Consider the following 18613-nt stretch of genomic DNA (forward strand, 5'->3'; position numbering starts at 1 on the left):
TACTGAGGGGAGGAAGAACTCTTACATAACACCGTGTGTGTGTGTGTGTGTGTGTGTGTGTGTGTGTGTGTGTGTGGGTGTTATTGGCCCAATAAGGCCATGGCTCTCCCAGTCGCTTCTTATGTTTATACCACAAAGATAGAAACACACACACACACACACACACACACACACACACACAGTCCCTGGAGAGGGTATTAGAGGAGAGAGAGGCAAGGAGAGACAAAGAAGGGAGAGGAGGGATCGAGGAAGAATCTTCTCTTGGGGGCCATTTTTTGTTGTGCTGTGCTGGGAATCTGAAAGGTTGTGTGTGTGTGCGTGAGTGTGTGTGTGTGTGTGTGTGTGTGTGGTGTGTGTGTGTGTATTCAAAATAAACTTGAACATGAACATGTCGGCGCATCGGGAAGGGAGCGATGTTTGGTAAACTAATAAGCTGGCGGGTGAGAGACGGAGGGAGCGAGTGTCCTCCCCCGCTCTACTCTCACACTCAGACAACCAAAACGCCCCGTTTGGACCGGCGATCTGAACCCGTCCCCTGAATCCTCACCTGCTTGTGGTACTCTCGGTTGAAGTACTTGCTTTCCACGATCCTCTTCAGCTTCTCCCTGAAGCCCACCCAGGCCCGCACCACTCCGTTCTTGTAGCCCACGATCCCCCGCCGGCGGCCGCGACCTCGCCCGCCTCTCGGATCCCCCCCTGAGAGCAAAGACGGGGGGAGTCATTTAACAAGGTGACACACTGATTTACGCTCTTTTATTCAGTCGTCACTGTGGTTTAGTAGTAGTGTGTGGTCGTATCTCTTCAAATCTTTCAAATGCAATTCTTTACAGATGATACATTGCCTTGAACTCCTTCACCCACTGTCATCTCCATGACCAACAACCTCCGTCCTTCACTGTTTACCATCATCATTAGTGCGCCCCCGTGCGGTCTGACCTGGGGGAAGTCGTGCAGTCCGTCCGCCTCTCCCCTGCCTCCCTCCCAGGTCTCCCAGCTCCAGCTCCAAGGTCTCCAGGCTGCGGGCGCACAGCGGGCAGCTGAGCAGCTCCAGCAGCAGAGGGCTGGGCACCACGCCCGCCAGCTGGTACAGCAGCCTCTGGCGACCTGGAGGGGTGGAGGGGGGGGGGGTCACACGGGTGGAGAGACGGTCAGACATTGCAAAGGGGGGGTTTTCCTATAGCCGTCCCGCTGCTGTCCGACCATGTTAAAAGTTACTCTCTCTGACTTTTATTAGCCTTTCAGCATTTTATACTGTGAGGAACTGAAATGCTCATATTGCTTCTTTTTTTTTTTTTTTGCACATGATTGATATTCAATTCTAGGGTCTTTTTAGATGTAACCGTAAATAATAATAGAGATAATAATATGTAGAGAAGGTGGAACTTTTTTTTTTTTTTCAGGCCTGAAGTCAACAACCTCGTCTTAGGAGGTGAAACCTATATTATATATATATATATATATATATATATATATAACAATATTCAGAGAGACAAAATCAACCTGAAACAATTAAAGCGAGAGGGACATGTCCCTCAAATGACACCCTTGTGTGTGTTGTTCTAGCTCATTTCTCCCACAATGCATTTTTATATCAACTTTACATCCTTTTTATTGCATTGGGTTAGATTACAACATTACAACCACAGATTTAAAGGACGCGATCTTCGGGTCTCTCCCGCCGTGTGCGGATCAGAGGAGCGCCGACTGTTTTAACGCCCCGGTGGTGTTTTTTAAAAAGCTCTCTCAGCACCCGGCCGTGTTTATCACGTGTCGAGTCAGTAACTCTTCTCTACAGCAGGGAACTGATGTACGTGTGCTTAATAATTATGTTCGGAGGCGTTCGAGCAGCCAGCGGTGTGTGTGTGTGTGTGTGTGTGTGTGTGTGTGTGTGTGTGTGTGTGTGTGGTGGTGTGTGTGTGCTTAGCAGCTCCCCTTCATTAGCACAGAACAGACAAGTCTATCACACGTCTGCTGTTTTTTTATCATTTTCCTGAGCATCCATTATCCTTTTGTGTTGTCTCCTCTCTGCCCCCCCCCCCCCCCTTTATTTCTCCCTCTCCTCTTTCTCTCTCTTTATTTTCATTTCTCGATACCCCCCCCCCCCCCCCCCTCCTTTTATCCACCTCACCGCACCGACGACCCGTGGCGCTTGAGACATGATTTCCCGTCAGGACTCCCTAAGTGCTGTTTTGAGTCACGTGCTGCTCTGTGGCCAGAGGTCACCTCGGGTCAAACATCGGGACGAGGATGGAGGTATTTAAAAAAAATAAAATAAAAAAATAAAAGAGCAAGAAATGAAGATGTGCGATGAGCAAAAAAAAGATAACGGAGCCTGAGGGAAATCCAGAGCATCGAGTAAAGATCAGGAGAATTATATGAGAACGATGAAAAGCATTATGAAGCCTTAATACAGGGTGTGTTTATGTGACTCAGGTTGTTTATGTGATTTTAAAAAGCAAACCAACCTGCTGGTCTACGCTCTTTAAATGTGTGTGTGTGTGTGTGTGTGTGTGTGTGTGTGGTGTGTGTGTGTGTGTGTGTGCGCGCGTGCGTGCGCGCGCGCCGTCTTACTGTGCTGTCCCATGAGCTGGTACAGCTTGTTCAGCGTCTCCGTGGCTGTCCCATGAGCTGGTACAGCTTGTTCAGCGTCTCCGTGTGTTCAGACGCCGGGTGGTTTGGCGGGTGCTGCTCCGGACTGGGCCCGCACTGCTTGGAGTGCGGCGGCGGCGTCTTGCTGCTGTAGCTGCACACGAACGACGGCAGTATGGTGGGATAGTTCATCCCCCCGTTCAGCCGGCCGAGCAGCGCCCCCATGCCGCCGCCCTGGGCGTCGCCGTCGCCGCCGTTTGCGCTCGCGCTCCCTCGCCGCGCCGGGAGCGACTTCATCTCCAGCTCCTCCCCTCCCCCGTCCGCGGGCTCGCCCGGCGCCGCCACGCTGACGGTGTGCTGCCCCCCGTTGCTGAGGCGACAGTGCTGGTGCTGATGGTGCTGCAGGAGGTTGTGGATCGGTCTCAGCCACGGCGCGCTGCCCGGGCCTAAGCCCCCGCAGCCCCTGCTGGAGCCGTGTCCGTGTCCGTTGCCCCCGCCGTTGCTGCCGCCGCCGCCGCTGCCGTTAGGATTCACCTTTTTACGCCTTTTGCTGGTCGAAAGGACAGGAGACAGTAATAATTAGGAATAAGTGAAGATGAATAGAGAGAGGTTCATAGAGAGTGGTTCATTCTTAGTGTGTTTGTATCTGAATGCGTCTCTAGGGATGTGGCTCTTTACAATTTTTGGGGCGCCGTGCATAATAATCACGCGTAATTCCGCGAGATATAAAATTACCGAAGCTCACCGAAACAATTATTGTATGCTCGTAAAACAAAACATGTTTTAGCCGTCCCACAAGACTCATACGGCGTTGCGAGCAGACTCAAGCGGCCCAGCAAACACAATAAAGTCCTGATGAATTCAACTCGGGGACAAAAGTGCGATTCAAATCTCAATAAAGGGATTTCTTTTCTTTTCTTTTTTTGGACAGTCGCGCTCGTAATATCACAGAAAATCATCCACACGTTTAGATGGTTTAGCCACAGCTGACCTGTGCCACCCGGAGTATATCCTCTGCAGCCTGCGCGTGAACTTGCGATAAAGGTGGCTGATGTAGCGCAGCATCTCCTCGTAGCACGAGCCCGGCTCGCTGTAGCTCGCGAGCGTGGAGTCGTTGGACATGTAGCGAGCGCGCTGCTCCCTCATCAGGGCGTTCTCCCTCTGCTTCGTCTCGGAGAACTGGGTGGCGATGACCACGAGGCACAAGTTGATCATGAAGAAAGAGCCCACCTGGAGGAGGGGGGGGGGGGGTCAACTGTCATCCCAAAACAACCCTACTCTCTAAAGGTGGTGTGTTATATATGTATATATATGTGTGTGTGTGTGTGTGTGTGTGTGTGTGTGTGTGTGTGTGTGTGTGTGTGTGTGTGTGTGTGTGTGTGTGAAACCTTCCCTTACTACTTCATCAATATTAATAAAACACCGTGTCAACAAGAAGTCATATTACAGCTCCTGTATTATTCAGATCCAGAGACTTGGGCAGATCTGAGAACGATCTAACCGACGTTGTTTTTTTATTATTGCTGAGGAATCTCGAGATTGGCCTCGACAGGAAGTCAGAAATATCTGTCAGTTCTTTGAAGCGATGTCTTTTTAAAAAGGCCATTACTGTACGTTAGGGAGAGGAGCACTTTCTCCATCTTTTCTTAAATTCTCTCTCTGACCTTCTCATTCATCTTAATCTGCATCTCATCCGCTTTTCTATATGAATAACTTTGTTCTTCCTCCAGTCCCTTGTCTCTCTCTCTCTCTCTCTCTCTCTCTCTCTTTCTCTCAGACCTCTTCTCTCTCTCTCTCTCTCTCTCTCTCTCTCTCTCTCTCTCGCTCTCTCTTTCTCTCAGACCTCTTCTCTCTCTCTCTCTCTCTCTCAGACCTCTTCTCTCTCTCTCTCTCTCTCTATCTCTCTATCTGTCTCTCTCTCTCTATCTCTATCTCTCTCTCTCTCTGTCTCTCTCTCTCTCTCACTCTCTCTCTCTCTATCTCTCTCTCTCTCTATCTCTCTATCTGTCTCTCTCTCTCTATCTCTATCTCTCTCTCTCTCAGACCTCTTCTTCTTCTCTCTCCCCCATTTTTCCTCCCTCCCTCCCTCTGGGCACAAAAGTACTTCTACATCAAACGACGGACAGACGGGGGGGGAGGAGCTCATACAGCATTGTGAAATATGTTCTATTCTTTGAAAACCCCAACAACAGCATGATATGGTGAAATTATGCACGATACGACGTCTGAGAGGTTCAACAGAGGGGGGGGGGGGTTTGCTTTAGAAAAGGTTAGTCAGGGTTTTTTTTATTTTTTTCAAAGCAGGACCGAAATGCAAGTACACAAAAATATCTTTCAGGAGCGACATGTTGTACATGTTTGTAGAGCTGCAGACTATGAACGGGGGGGGGGGGGGGGGGGGGGGCTTAAAGAAATCTGCTTTTCAGATTGTCACAGTCGCAAAATAGTAGATTTTAAATATATATATATATATATATATATATATATATATATATATATATATACATAACTGTATTCTCTGAACCCACTCGTAATCCGTGTGCAAAACTGGATGTTTGATGACTCGGCAAAAAAAAAAGCCAAGTAAATTTAGAAAACTATAGCAAGTCAGGGTTACAGTGAATAATGGGAGCTTTGGTTCACTTTCAAACAAGACTCAGTCCATGTAGATCTGGGCCACATATTTGGGAGCCAATCAAAAGTGTCTTCAAGTCATTTTGGAGCGAGTCTGTTGAGACCATCGTAACACATTCAAATATCAGGAAACAAACAAAATGAATAAATGTGAGGAGGTACTTACGATAATGAGCAGTATAAAATATATAAAATTGTAGAAGGAGTGAGCGTCCATGACATAGTACATGATATCTACCCATCCTTCCAGTGTGATGACCTGGTGGTGGGGACAAAAAAAAGACACACAGAGAGAGACACACACACTGCATTATAAGTAGGAAAAAAAACACTCTCCCGTAGCTTTGCTCATTGCTTATGACAAACACACACACACACACACACACACACACACACACACACACACACACACACAAAGACAGTGCAGAACATCTCCAATTCACTTTTTTAATGGCTATTCCTCAGAAGAGAGCCTGTGGTGTCCCTCCAAGTGTCCTCCTCCGTGTGTGTGTGTGTGTGTGTGTGTGTGTGTGTGTGTGTGTGTGTGTGTGCCAGCGGACCCTTTCATGTAGCCGCTATGCTAATGAGCAGTCGGGATGCCGAGACCTGAAAGCGGCGGCTGAGCCGAGCCGATAATACACTCACACCTCGCCGTTTACACCTCGGCGAGCGCAACACACGGCGGCCAACGACGGCGTGAGCACGCCAGCGCTGAATGGACCAAACACACACACACACACACACACACACACACACACACACACACACACGGGCGACTAAGCCTCTCACTGCTGGAGAGCGCTCCTTTGCAGCAGATTAACAAAAGAGAGGATTGTCATTTCTGAGCTAAAATGCAGGCTGGTAAACGTGCGTCTTTCTATCCGACCAAACATGTGTTCAGTCAACGGGAGATGACCGAACATCTTCATCTGGTCTCCAGCTGTGTTGAAAAGGTCAACGATGCTGTGTGCATCGCAGGAAAGACAGGATCCTCAGCTGACCTTGGGTCTGATTGAAGAGAGGACACGAACGCGATGAACCTGAGAAAATCACTAACCCCCCCCCCCCCCCAGCTAACTATCAATCGTTCGCTCCGGACACACCTTGTAGATCAGAGATAGCTAGCCCCTGCAATTCACACTAATGACATACTGCGCTACTGACGCGCGGAGCGGAGAGTTGTCATCCGTCGCCGGTTGGATCGATGAATCAACACGTTGTTATTGAACCCTGTGGACGGTCGTGCGGAACAAATGTGTGTGTAGAAGGTCAATAGTCATTAACCTGTGGGTTGATGGAAACGATGACCTAGTAACCCTGAGATGCCTTCACTCTCCTCGTCCCTCACTCCACCTCCTCCACCTCTTCATGTGTCAACCCATTTAAATTACTTCTTAGCCAATTTTTACAGACTGGCTTCTATGTGATGCAGTCGATTTATTTTATTTATTTTATTTATTTTATTTATTTTATTTATTTTATTTATTTTATTTATTTTATTTCATTTATATCGTGTCGATTGGTTTTATTGTTTCATCTATTGTAATGTCATTTTACTGCTTTATTTTATTATTTATATTATTATTTTATTTTACAAAACTATTTTTACTACATTATTTTATTTTATTTATTTTATTTATTTTATTTATTTTATTTATTTATATATATTGTGTCCATTGGTTTTATTGTTTCATCTATTGTACTGTTTTATTGCCTTGATTTTGCTGCTTTGTCTGTCAAAGCACTTTGTAAACTCTGTTTTTAAAGGTGCTATATAAATAAAGTTGTTACTATTTCTCACCTCTACCCTCTTATTTCTCACTCTCAGCTCTCCTTACGCTGCCGTCGCAGGTCGGTCCACCACCTGGTTCTGAAACCGTGGCTCGGGACCGGGTTTGATTGACGTCCTCCCGTAAAATCGGTTGCTATCGCACCCTTCTAGGGACCCGATCGAGCCCCAGGCTCGGCCGTGGCGGGCGTCCAACGAGACTTCCTATCCTAACAGCTTGTTGTTCTGTGCAGCGGTCCCAGGGTAACCCTCAATTAACTCAATTTGGAACCACAGGCTGAAATGTTTTCAAAACCCGGCGCTGAAATGTATAATTCATGCTCTTTATATTTACGGATACTGGGGGAATGAGGCTGTAGACTGGGATAACAAGCTAAGCAACTCATTTAACATTCAATAGAGCCGTCTCCATCACTTCAACTAGCTTTCTATCCTCCTCCCTCTGTTTGCATCCTAATCACTCGTTCCCTTTCACTCGCTATTTCTGTTCTTTCTTTCCATCCACTCGTCAACAAATACTCTGTATTATTCATCAAATTCAAATATGTTAATGCTGTATGCAGTACAATTTACATGCAATGTAGACCTTTAACAAATGTCTAAACACAGAGCCCATCAGAACCCCAGCCGGACCTTTTTACACCACGACATCCGAGGATGCGAAAAGCAGCGCCGCCTGACTGCAGAGACAGATCGGTATGCGCGCACCTCTCCCAACCGTCATTTGCATCTAGCTCTTACTTTATTTCGGATAAATGCACATATCATATCATATCATATCATATCCTCGTATCAAACACCTGGCTAAAAAAAAAAACACTAATCTCATCTAAGACTCAAAGTGATGCCTGCTAAACCATCGGAAAAGAAAAATCGTTTAAGCCTCCAACTGCGAGCTGAGACCACACACACACACACACACACACACACACACACATTGTAATCCCTGTGAGGTACTCACAACTTCCCTGTGTGTGTGTGTGTGTGTGTGTGTGTGTGTGTGTGTGTGTGTGTGTGTGTATCCTCAGTATTTGTGCTGTTTTGGGGTAATTTGAAGGTAAGACTCTCTTTGAGAAAATCATGTTGCGCCAGTCAAAGTCTATTAGACACAGGGACAGATCCCTCAGCGGCTCCTGGACAGATCTATTACGGGGGGGGGGGGGGGGGGGGATTCATATCACAACGGCACAGACAGTGTTAGCACAAAGACGGTGATAAGGAGAGAAAAAAAGCCAGTCACGGTTTCGCCCGGGGGAGCTGGAATCAGCAAGAGGAAAATAAGACATTTCCACAACCAGCGTGTGCAAAGGGAAAAGGTGTTGTGGTCACGATGCATGCCCTGTGATGGACTGAGTGGAGGGATTTCTAAAAAGGTGACTTTTAGATGTTGTTTTTGGACTGATAATGGATTTCGTGTTTGCCGTAGGATATCATTTTAACTGGCTTTCCTGTACGTGATCAGCTCGTCATCGCTCTCTTTTTGGTAAAACCTTCAGTTGATGCATGCGGTGACGCTCATCTTGCTTCCAGTGGGATGTCCACAGACCATAAAAACAATAACATTCTGATAAGGTGTGATTTGTAAAACTTATTAGAATTAGTTGCTCTACAACTAACTAATACAATGAGTCTAATTTACCCCTGCTTACCTGGAATATGGCTATCCAGGCGTAGCCGATATTGTCGAAGTTGACGGCTCCCTTGTGGGGGTTGAAGTCCCCGGGGTGACAGACGTTATAGTACTGGTTCCAGTTAACGCAGCCGTTAACGCTGGCCGCGGCCGACCCGATCAGAGCCAAGCTTTGGGGAGGAGCGGCCAGCGAGCAATTGGCCCCGCCCTCCATGTGGGGCGGCACGTTGTGGCAGCGCAGCATCCCGTTCTCGCGGGGAGCCGAGCAGATGAACGGGCTGTCCTCACCTTCCTCCGACATGTAGTAAGGACTCATGGACAAGTTGTACATTCTAGATGGGGAAAAGAGTAACAAAAATTACAAAAAGGACAATAATTTAAGTCTAATACTTCTTTCTGTCTCTCAGGAATCCTTCCCGAGACATTGACTGAGACGGATACAAAAAGCATTCTGCCATTCACCAATAAGCAGGATCAGATTATCCTTTGTGCTATTTAAGGTGACCTCCCGTATAGAAACCGGGATTGGACGTTAGCAAACAGTGGATGTGAGTGGATGCATCATTGAGATCATTACACAGGCTCACGTCCAATCACAGATGTGATCTTTGAATTTGCCACACAACATCTTCAGCGACGACCAACTACTACTCCCACTCTATTCTCACCCTGTATCCACACTGAGACTGTGTGTTCTCTTCACCCACAGCATCTCTATCAGGGAGTTACACTCGTATCATGAATCCCATTGAACAACTGAGTACTGGGGTAGATGAACCTTCTGTTGCTCTGTAGCTCCAGAATGAAAGTAGAAAAGGTGCACTCAGTAGAAGGGCCAGGTGTGCCTTAAACGACCACAGCTGGATTGCGTGATTGAATGAATGGAATCCACAATTAGCTACTTTTCTCAAACTCAAAAAACATGCAGGCAACCGGCTCAAAGTCACTGTATACGACATTTTATACAATCTTGCCGAAAACTAAATGAAACTCACCAAGCTGTCTGCCTTGTGCATTGTGTAGCGGCTGAGTTGTGGAGCGGTACAAAGGTATAGAAGTGTGTGTACTGGTAGTTCTGTTAGCTGCTAGCTGCTAGCTGCCAGCTGTTAGCTGCTAGCTGCTAGCTGTTAGCTGATAGCTGATAGCTGTTAGCTGATAGCTGTTAACTGTTAGCTGATAGCTGTTAGCTGATGGCGGTTAGCAATTAGCTGTTAGCTGATAGCTGTTAGCTGTTAGCGCTTAGTTGTTAGCTGATAGCTGTTAGCTGATAGCTGATGGCTGTTAACAATTAGCAATTAGCTGTTAGCTGATAGCTGTTAGCTGTTAGTGGTTAGCGGTTAGCCAACGACCCTGTGCTTCTCTCAGATGCACTCTCTTTTATTATTTATTTCTGTTATTTGCTGCTTCCTGACAATTTGCACCATTGTATAGTGTATACTGTATATTTGTATGCTTTCACTGGTGTGTGTTATGTGTATTGCGTGTACCTTTACTGTACTTGGGAGAAGCCAAAGACCAATTTCACACTGAGACGGAGAATAAAGTCAATCTAATCTATAATCTAATCTAATTTAATCTAATCTAATCACCGCATTAATGTGTACATCACGTTAATGTTGTAGTTTGTAACTGTAAAGCTATTTTTAATTGCTTTACTGCTGGGTAGCTTGTGAAATGTCCCCTTTGGGGATCGGGTCTTAATTAAACCTAAAATGATACATCATAGTTAATGTGGAGATTATATTTTGTGTTATTAATCAGAATCTGATCAGATAAATGGAGTGAAGTCAAAAAGTCATTTCTGAGCTAAAATACAGGCAATATGTATATACAACAATATTCCCCTCAGAAATGTAGGAGCACAAGATGGAAATACTTAAGTGAAATACAAGTACCTCAAAATTGTACTTATGTAAAGACTTGAGCGGCTGCATGTGATTCATATTGTACTGGAGGTCAGACAGGAATTTGCTCCGTGAGAGAAAACACAGCAGCCTTGGCTATGAAATATTGAGCCGCTGTTCTCATTCCGTCTTTCTCTCTTACACACAGGAAGGACTCGGCAACATCAACCGTGGTACAATTTGTACCATTACATCAAAACAGAATTAGTTCAGGGATGTCTACGTGACACTTCTGGCTTCCTGGGGTTGTGAACACTGAAGCAGTTTTCTCTTTCTCTTCTGCATAATTTCAGGCCCCACAGCTAAATTGGTTGACTCTGATCTTTCTTCTGTGTGTGTGTGTGTGTGTGTGTGTGTGTGTGTGTGTGTGTGTGTGTGTGTGTGTGCCCGTTTGTCCTGTGGAGATAGTGGTTGTTTGTTGCTTTTCTCTCATCAGACGGATCTTATCTTATCGCAAGATAAGCTACATCTGGGAGCACAGGTTCATCTAATATTTTCATAATGCGTAGAAGGAAATGCAGCTTAATCTTTCGTTTCTTCTCTGTTTTGCATCAGTCACAATGTAATTCAACATTTTGTCAATATGTATAGATTTTAAATCTATTTGGGACTTAATTCCAGAAGTAGTTTCTTTCTGCTTATGCTGATTTTATGTCCAAGGCTGTTTTGTATTCAGGCTTTACTTTGACCCATCTTAAAATACGAGCGCCACATCATCTGCAAAGAGGAGCATCATGTAGGAGTTTCAGAACCGGTGCGTTGGACGGCTCTAATTTATCTGCTGAGTTCATTGCACCGATAGTAAATAACATGGCGCTGAGATGACAACCATGTCTCACTCCCTGACTTCTCCCTGCAGCTTTCTTTCATTTAAGAAACACTGTCATAGTTCCTTTCCCAACAAGATGCCCGAAAAACTTGTCCATGCCTTTATTTCCAGCAGATTAGATTACTGTAACGCTTAATTCAGAACGTTGCTGCCAGGCTTTTAACAAGAACAACAGAGAGAGAGATAGCATAGCTGAGCTAACCTGCAATGACTCCCAGTGTCTTTGAGGATTGATTTGAAAGTTTGTTAACTTGTTTACAAGGCTCTTAATGGTTTGCGACGGGCATAAATTATTCATTCTTTGTCATTTTATAATCCTTCACATGTTTTTTTTTAATACAAACTATCACAAAAATAAGAAAATCGGCAGCTAAGCCTCTTTTATTTATCGGCCAATAGAATTACCTACCCGAGGCTATAAAAGATGTGAGCTCTGAGAACATTTTAAAAAGACAATTGAAAAGGTATTTACTCAGCATTGCCTGTAACTTTAATCTTTTACATGTTTTATTGTTCTTATGCCTTCCTTTTGTTCTCGTGATTGGTTTTTGTCGTGCAGTATTAAAATATTTTAATCGGTTTGTTTTGATTCATTCTGTTGTTTGTGAAGCACTTTGAACTACTATACCCTGTATGAAAGGTGCAATATTAAGAGTTTACTATTATTAGCATTATTAGCATTATTATGTGTGTGAGGCCATACGGTGGTTTACATCCTGGGGGGTGGCGATGCGGTCAGTGTACTCTAACAAGTTACAATTTCTGTGTTTTTGCTACAGGCAACATCTGACTGATACACCAGATGACAACTCAAACACAACCTCTACCAAGAGAAGCAGAGGGAGGAAGAGGAGGACGGATGGAAACAGAAGGAGGAATGAAAGGGGGGCAGGAAAAAAGGAGAGATCGAGTTTGAGTTAAGTGATCTGAGCATGTTTGAAGAGTCCGTGTGTGCTTTCTGGAGGCAGTGCAGGTCACCATATGGATGTGGAGAACAGCCCTGGCAAAACAGAGTGGATGGACTTTTTCTATTTAGTGGGAAATTAATTCAGTCTAGATATAACCACGGTCTTAAAGAGGATTGCTGGGACCATCTGTGCTACTTCTAGCTTAGAAGGTAATAAGGAAAATGCAACAAAAAAAAACTGTATGACAAGAACAATTCCTCACGTTCTGATGTCCTCTCCCAGGAAGCAGCGGTTGCGCAGTAGTCCCGCCCACAGCTGGACTCCCACAATGCCGAAGATGAAGAAGACAAAGAAGCAGAGGAGGAGGACATTTCCCAGCATGGGCAGGGTGTCCAACAGCAGCGTCACCAAGATCCGCATACCTACAAAGACAAAGATAGCGTCAGAAACGATCACATTAACTTTGTTTACAGTTCACACGCACGACTTTTCACTAACACTCTGGTTACCGCAAAAAAAAAAAAAAACCCTGACAACCTCCATCGATCGTGTGAGCTGGAAACCCACAAATTCATCCCCACAGCCAACGTAATTACAAGTGATGACGATACCGACAGTGACAGTTTGACATTATTTCGTCCTCGGGGATTTGAACTCACAGCTTCCTTGTGGCTAGTATTATCTAACCACACGTGTTCAGCATCCATCTCCAGCTGTCAGATGTGTTTAACGTCAGCAGAGTGAGGGATCGTGTCCCCGAGGTTCCTTTCACATATATATACATACATACATACACACATATATATATATATATATATATATATATATATATATATATATATCAGCCTTTTCACAATGACCACACTTACAGTACGGGGAATTCCATAGCTACTTTTGACAGTAGCTATGATAAACATGTTTAAAGCTCCTTGCGTGTTTTGGGAGTTTTCAGTCATCAGGGTGGTTCTAAATTAAAGCTGGGGTTGGTTTTCTTCTTCACAAATAGTTTTTCCCGACAGCAATCAACGAATCAAACGCTCTGACAAAAACAAAAACAAAAAAGATAACAAGACTACCCGTCTACCTACATGGCTTTGTGTAGTGCTGCTATAGCTAGCTATATAACTGGTTTCCAGTTATATAGCTAGCATATTCTCGCTAGTTTCACAAGATTACCACCTTTAACTCACCAGCTTCCTTGTTGAATTATCAATATTAAATCAATTTAAACCACGTCAAGAGTCAAATCAAACTCATACAATTGTCCAAAAAGATCATCATTAATTGTTCATGCGTGTTTGGAAGCACAGATGAGCAAAATTGTGTGTGTTATAGATTTTTTTTTTTTTTTAGAGCTAAATATATAATTCTGAAATGTCGTGAAGGACAATATTACAGTACATTTGGAATAACAAAGACCTGTGGAGAACACAAAGTACTACTGGAAATAAAATGAAAGATATCTGAACATTTACAAGTACAGAAGGTGTCCCGACGAGTGAAGTGTTCGACGTTGTTACTGTGAAATACTAACTCGTCTTCACTCGGAGGAGACGACTCATCAGCGTTCAGCGTTCAGCGTGCGTCGTCTTATTTCTGTTTATCCGCTTCTGTGTGCGTCCATTAGCCACAAAGTTGCCGTCGAGAACACATTATTTTCTACACGTGAAATCCCCCTTAGCAGGGTTTTTGCCTCGGTCTCCACAGTGTATATGTGATAGTGGAAATATAACAATAATGTGTTGTTGTTTTCTTTGTGACAGCCAGGCAAGGTGAGGCTCAATCTGTCAGCGCTCTAAAGAGATAAGGTCATGGCTTTAGGGTGGAACAGACACCAAGAGTATCGATGAAATGTCCAGTTTGAATCATCGTCTCATCAAAACAAAAACAGAGGTTATACCGACCGGTCAAAGGAGAAAAACCTGACACCCCGACACGCATCTCTCCTCCGAAAACCGAACAGAGATGCCTCGCTATAGAAATCTACCAGCACTGACATCCCCTTAGCTGAATACTGATGGCTCCTCTATGTGATCGCTGCTTAGAAAAAAATATAAAGTGATTTAAAAACTAGATTGTCCCATAAATTCACACCCACAGGTTTAATTGAACCAATGCAATCTAATGGGGGCGCTAGAAGCAGACTCGGTGAGAGCGCTTGAATCAGAGGAGAGCAGCCTGTTTCAGAAAGTCACGACACGGGAGGTCGGGCAAGGAACGTCATTTAAACCTGGAGGAAGTGGGGATGGGTGATGTTATATAGAGAAGCAGATCTGTGGATTTAGGCCTTAATCTACGAGATCTTTTATTAAAGCTTCTTAGATTAGATCTGAGTGTAATTTAATATGCTAATTTGAAGTCATTGCCGTTGGTAGACTATGATGAAGTAACTGCTTTTCCCAACCGGGAATCTAATTCAGCTATAGCAGAACACAAGCAGAAAATAATAACAATGAAGAGAATTATGAAATATTGAATGTGTAGTAGAGATGAGTATATTTTGCATTAGGTAAAATGTTCTACCAAAATACCAACTTAATTAGTTTAAGTTTATTCTCATTAGAATAAACTTGTGTTTCGTGATCCGTAAAGCAGATTTCGGACGAAGCGCTTCCACAGATGCAGAGTCCAGAGAGTCCTGCTCGCTGTATCTAGGCTACGGCAGGGAGGAAAAAAAAAAAAAAAAAAACACATTTAACATGTGTCTAACAATAGATACTTCCCATCCACTTAGGCAGAAAGACAAACAGAGAGACGGAGCGATCGCAGAACGGCGAGAGACAAACAGAGACGGCAACGTTAGCCCGGCTGGCTCGCTCCCACAAACACTCCGGTCTCTGATCACGATCCAGATTCAAAAATAAAACGAGAGAGAGATGAAAAATGAAGCCAGCGAGCGTTCATATCCCGGTTCTGATTGTGACTCCCTCCCTCTTTCTTCCCTCCATCTCCCTCGCACGTGTCGCACCCTTCGGGGAGCGACCGGAGAGACTTTGTCACAACAACATCAACACAAGATTCACTTCACCTCGTCCGAGGCGGTAGAGGCCGCTTCTCTGGGCCTCCTGTTAGCTCAGCGATAAGCTTAATGTTGGATTTAAGTCCTCACTGAGGTAGAACAACACAGTGAGAGCGCGTGTGTGTGTGTGTGTGTGTGTGTGTGTGTGTGTGTGTGTGTGTGTGTGAGAGACTGTTTGTGACAACCTGCCATGCTTTATGATTGTGTTTGGGTTTATTTGCAGTACGCAAACACACACACACACACACACACACACACACACACACACACACACACGCTTGTGCGAACGTATAACGTCATCAATTACGTGGGAGACTCTTGGATCACACTGTGTCACATGCGAACAGCTGGCGTATTCTCGGGAAGCGGGGTCATCATTCACACACACGCACACACACACACACACACACGCGCGCACACACACACAGGTTTTGTCTTTTAGCTCGTTGCAGCCAGACAACAAGCAGGCGTCTGTAACCCTATTGATCCTGATTTTTCATACTTTGTGTTGTAGGGACAATAAAATCTGTTTGGTGAAGATAATAAACGGGATGACGTCAGACTGAAACGGTGGAGCGCAATAAGAAAGAGAGCTTTTAAAAGCCGAGCCTGTCGAAGCGTATTTGAACAAAATGTCCACGGCTACAGGCAGCAGACTGAAGCCTGGAGAGAAAACACTTGGCTGCATGCCTCGCGCACGCTGGTTAATAATCGTCTACGCTGTTATGACATGGTTGTCTAGTGATCCTCTTTGGCTGTAGATTCATGGCCACCTCTGTCACGGAGCTTTTAGGAAAAATGACAAACTATGTGCAAGTTCTCAGTCGGCACCGGCGCGGTACCACCTCTGGAAGTGAGAGTTAAGCAAACATCAAGTCACCGGACACAGACACCGAAATATTCTAGTTTTTAAGCTGTTAGCATTGAGCCAAAGAGCAAATAACCACAGAGGGACACATGGTGCTTTATTTGCAAAAAAAAAATCAAGGGGCGGGAACCAGACCGGGTCGGTCCTGATGAGAAGTTAAACCTGGACTTACTTGGCACTCTGTTGATGGCCCTCAGAGGCCGGAGCACTCGGACGGTTCGGATGGCAGACAGGCTGGCGTTGTGGCCGTCCAGAGAATACTCCATCACCCTGAAGAAGACCCGGCCAGAGAGAGAGAGAGCGTCACTTCACACACACACACACACACACACACAGATACATCGCCGCGAAGCAGCAACAACAAGCAGTCTAAGAATACCAAAAAATATCACAACGCTCGTTCTACCCACGTAATTACTGCACGTGTGACATTTAATTACATGGAGTCAAAGGCTCTGTTCCCTCGGTGTCGCGCACGTTGCAGCGACCCAAACATCAGGAAAATGTGACAAGAAGGCAGAGAGGGACGGCTATGGTCTTAACTGTGTTCGGTTCCTGTACTCTGCCCTGTGTGTGTGTGTGTGTGTGTGTGTGTGTGTGTGTGTGTGTGTGTGTGGGAGTATCTAAAAGGATGTCTTGCGGCTGATTGGGTCCTGCCCTCGCTTCAACGTACATAGTCATTATATACAGTGACGTCAAGTATTAAAAAATAAAAAAATGGTGGCCGTACGTGAAATGGCTTATATAGAGACTTGATGCAGTTGGGCTCATTGGAGCTGTTTAGGGTCCCTAGTATGCAGAGATATCCACATTTTGTATTGCAGTAGGGCAGCCATATTCACTGTGAACGTTTACTTTGTGTTCGGCAAAAATGACATTTTATTCTCGGGAGACCGCTATCGTCTCGGGGTGACGGAGGAAATGGACGGAGCGATTTGCGGGTAAGAGCGTGAACACCAACCCTGCCATGACGATGACGAAGTCAAGCTGGTTCCACTTGTCGCCGAGGTAACAATTGGGGCCAAAAATTCCCAGGGCCACCATCTTGATGACCATTTCCACGGCGAAGAAAGCAAAGATGCAGTCGTCCAATACCTGAAGAAACACGGAGACGGAAAAACAAAAACACACAGGTGGAATCACAGGACGTTCACTTCTCGTCGACGGAATGAGGTCGCGCTCCTCGACAACGCTTCCTCGTCACATTTGGATAGACGCTGAGGAAGAAGAGCCAGCGGAGGTTGTCGGGGAAGAAATCCTTGTCTCCATTTAGTTAGTTTCATCCCAGCAGGGAATAGCTCTGGCTTAGCGCGGTTATGGCTGCGTCTCAATTAATTAAGACATCGACTACGGCAAAGAAGAAGAAGAAGAAGAAGAAGAAGAAGAAGAAGAAGAAGGTTTGTGTTGGAATATAATGAGCACATCGCACTGCGCCAAGAATAATCGACTCTACAGTGTGAGCATGTTGGAAGTGAGACAGGAAAGAAGAATTACCATTTGTTTACAAATTGTTCTTGTTATTGCTCAACTCTCTGGTGTAAGAGACACATTTTATCTGCAATAAAATAGTCCCATATGTCCTTTACATTTGGCCCCATGAGTCAATTTCCCACGATTAACTAAAATAAGTAATAATCAAAAACAATGGAACGTGACTTACAGTGAAAAGGTGCTTTGAACCACGGTAATGAACACCCGTTTCTTATGGAAACACATTATATAAATGCGTAATATGTATAACATGACATTGTAATAGAACTTGTAAACCCGGGGCCCCCCGGGGGGGAGGGGGGGGGGCGTCACACTGACCTGCAGGATGCGGCACCACTCTGACTGACAGGTGACGTCTTCACAGGGCTGGAACATCCCCAGAGTGACGCAGTTGAGCAGGATGACCAGCATGGATACGTGCTCGAACCACGTGAGGGAAGAAGGTTAAGGCCAAAGCACATGAGACGTGTAGCTTATACAGAGAGCGCTGTCCAATGCTGACCACCGGGGGGGACGAGGCATGATCAGCTAGCAATGCCACACACACACACACACACACACAGTCCGGTCCGTAACAATGACTTAACGTGATGTATACCGGAAGAGATGTAAAGCACAAGAAGGGAAAGATCAACCGCAAATGGGAGCCAAAAGGAAGTTTTGTGCGACTCTAATGGACGTAATAGGTCCAGAAATGACCCAGTGGGACCGGCTGTTAATCTGTTTACAGGCATTTTCACTGTTTCACGGATAAACATTGTAATGGCTCCATGTCTACTCTACATCCTGTGGCGTCAATTTTGCTAATTGATCAATGAAAGCCCGAGAGAAAAGATCACAACTTGGCAAACGGTTCTCTTTTTATAATCCCAGACGCCGTATTCAGGCTAATCTTTCGGAGAGTCTCAAGATGTGTTCTTGTGAGTCCTACTTTCTTGTCCCAGTGTCCTGG

General features: G+C 45.2%; 1 protein-coding gene across 1 annotated transcript; it reads right to left on the bottom strand.

Annotated features, from left to right (window-relative positions):
• Positions 1 to 547: 547 nt before the first annotated feature.
• Positions 548 to 18102, bottom strand: LOC137890127 (voltage-dependent T-type calcium channel subunit alpha-1H-like; the record flags this gene model as incomplete). Its single annotated transcript, XM_068734242.1, is given in 12 exon segments — positions 548 to 696; positions 921 to 981; positions 983 to 1174; positions 2134 to 2206; positions 2636 to 3139; positions 3581 to 3819; positions 5390 to 5482; positions 8662 to 8974; positions 12546 to 12705; positions 16343 to 16440; positions 17132 to 17265; positions 17980 to 18102. Coding segments are annotated over 12 exon segments (2139 nt in total), but the record flags the coding sequence as incomplete, so codon positions are not given.
• Between the last annotated feature and the right edge of the window lie 511 nt (positions 18103 to 18613).

Source organism: Cebidichthys violaceus, unplaced genomic scaffold (assembly GCF_023349555.1).
Source record: "Cebidichthys violaceus isolate CVI_PGR_0920_01 unplaced genomic scaffold, fCebVio1.0.p SCAF_613, whole genome shotgun sequence".
In the NCBI taxonomy this organism is placed as follows: Eukaryota; Metazoa; Chordata; class Actinopteri; order Perciformes; family Stichaeidae; genus Cebidichthys; species Cebidichthys violaceus.